Here is a 2,403-nt window from a genome sequence, read left to right on the forward strand (position 1 = left end):
GGTCCATTATAAATGTACAGACATTTTCTATGGACTACGAATGGAAAAGAAGTAAGAAACAAAATATGCACTCAAATCGACCACATTTCTCCGGTTACCTGTGTCAGCGATTTAGAGTAGATTCGCAGAATTGAGGAGGGGGGTACAACAGGAAGTACTACCTCTGCAGGCCACATCACGGTTTTCCCCCGTGCGTGTGATGTCACTTGTTCCTCCTCGGACTGAACCCCTATAGGTCTGAGTTGTGGAAAGTACAAGCTCACCCCTTTATAAAGCGGACCGCATCGGTGAGTTGATCATCTTCGAGACGATCAGCCTCAGATAAAGCAACCAGCGCATCAAGATCTGATCAACGACCGACCACAGACCCAAACATGAGACCCTCCTGCATCTTCATCGCCTGCCTTGTGCTCTTCGCTTTCTGCTCACTGGCTAGCAGTCAATGTACGTCTTTTACTTTATTTCTTGACATTTGTTTTTAGATAAACAATAGACTATTAGTAATTTATGGTATATCTGTTAAGCATTTTTTTATTTCTAAATGTAACCAAATTTATATATACATTTATACTAAGTGTTTTAAAACTATTTTTATCATTTTTTTTTCTCTACAGTCAGCCAAGGTCCAGACAAGTGCTGCTTTTCTTTTTCCAATGTAAAAATCCCAGTAAAGATGGTTGAAAGTTATCATACTACACATTTTGAATGCCACAGGAATGGTGTCATGTAAGTATTTTTGTAATGACTTAATTAAAATGAATTGTGAATTAGTTACTTGAACCATCTTTCTTTTTTTTTTCAGTGTTATCACAAAAGCTCAAAGGGAGATCTGTGTTGACCCGACAGAGAAATGGGTTCAGAGACTGAAGAACTTGCTGAATGCTGAAAACGTGAAGGAGATGTCACCAAGCAGCTCTGGGGACAGCGCATAAGTTGTGAACGGCTCCTCACTTTTCAAACTATTGAATTAAAAAAATTTCAAACTGATTTTAAGCTTTTATTTAAAAAATAATATGTATGCACCTGCACAATGATGTTATGCTGTATCACTTAAGAGTGATATATATTAAAAATATATTTTCTAACTTTACTTAATGCAAAATAAATATTGTGGAATGATACTGGATTTTGTCTGTGTTGTCTTTTTTTTCTTTTTTTTGAAAGAAAAAAAATATATATATAAATAAAAATGAATAAAAATGTATTTTAATTTAAAGAACCAATATTTAGTAATCAACAATTCTACCAGCAATGTGAATATTGATACAGCTTATAATAACAATAATAGTCCCTGTTGTAGTATATACAGAGGGAAAATACACTTAGGGTTTTTATTTCTACTAGATCTAACGTATAAAATTACTTAAGTTATATCAAAAATAATATTGTGACGATTATTATTTTTAGTTTTTTTTTTTCTTATTTGGATACTACCACATGAAGCACTTTTTATTTTTTTACATATTGTACGGATCCAATAAAGATCTGTTAGACTTTCATTAGAGAGTACATCGTCACTATAAAACGTTCTACAGATAAATTTAATTAATTATAAAAAAAAATAAACTGGTGTAAGCCTCTCTGTCTTGACAACACTCAGTGTTATAGAAAAATCTTTTCAAGACATGAAAATGTCTTGAAAGCTTGTCATGCTTCTTTCATTCTTTCTCTTAGCTTTTATTTACCTGCCTTTTGAACAAGCTTTATTTCTGTATGAAAAGACGTGAGGGTGGGTTATTTCTACCTTATTATTATGGTTATTATTACCTTCTATGTAAGTGTTACTATTGCAAGACAATAGCCGCTGTCAGACTGCGCAGACTTAAAAAAAAATGTAAGCATATCACTGAGTATTTCTGTAGGAACTTTCCATTAAGCTGTACTGTAAATATTCTAAGACTATTAAAAATTACAAACTATTTGTAATGCAAACTATTTTAATAATTATATTATATTATTATTATATTATAATATATTATATTGGGGTTTATATTATACAAATACGTGTATAGGTTGTGTGTACACGCATGTGTGTAATGCGAATATGTGTGTGATGGGATAGTTTACTGCTTCGTGTAAATAATATAAATCAAGAAATTTGCATCACACAAACCAAAGATAAGTTTCCTGTTGACTCTTTTGATCCACTGATCTTTGCTAATTCATGAGCATGTTGAGTCTGTCAGCAACATTCGTGTGGTTGGTTGTTACCACTGCGAGAATCTGTGGGTGACATTTTTTCCCATCTTATATTCAGGCTTTTGACATTGTTACCCAAACATTAACTACTGATTAATTTTTTATCGTTGCTGATAGTGTTCTTTGTATCAAAATAATTCCTCTTAGCTTTTATTTAACTGCCTTTTGAACAAGCATACTTTATTTCTAGTTTTCCTAAAATTT

At 32.4% G+C, this 2,403-nt stretch overlaps 1 protein-coding gene across 1 annotated transcript; it reads left to right on the forward strand.

The window, feature by feature from the left end:
* Positions 1-286: 286 nt before the first annotated feature.
* On the forward strand, positions 287-1,126 carry LOC141283729 (C-C motif chemokine 3-like). The gene is made up of 3 exons (XM_073817043.1): positions 287-444; positions 615-726; positions 803-1,126. The coding sequence occupies exons 1-3, from the start codon at positions 375-377 to the stop codon at positions 930-932; spliced, it is 312 nt and encodes a 103-aa protein (XP_073673144.1). The 5' UTR covers positions 287-374; the 3' UTR covers positions 933-1,126.
* Positions 1,127-2,403: the final 1,277 nt, after the last annotated feature.

Source organism: Garra rufa, chromosome 13 (assembly GCF_049309525.1).
Source record: "Garra rufa chromosome 13, GarRuf1.0, whole genome shotgun sequence".
In the NCBI taxonomy this organism is placed as follows: domain Eukaryota; kingdom Metazoa; phylum Chordata; class Actinopteri; order Cypriniformes; family Cyprinidae; genus Garra; species Garra rufa.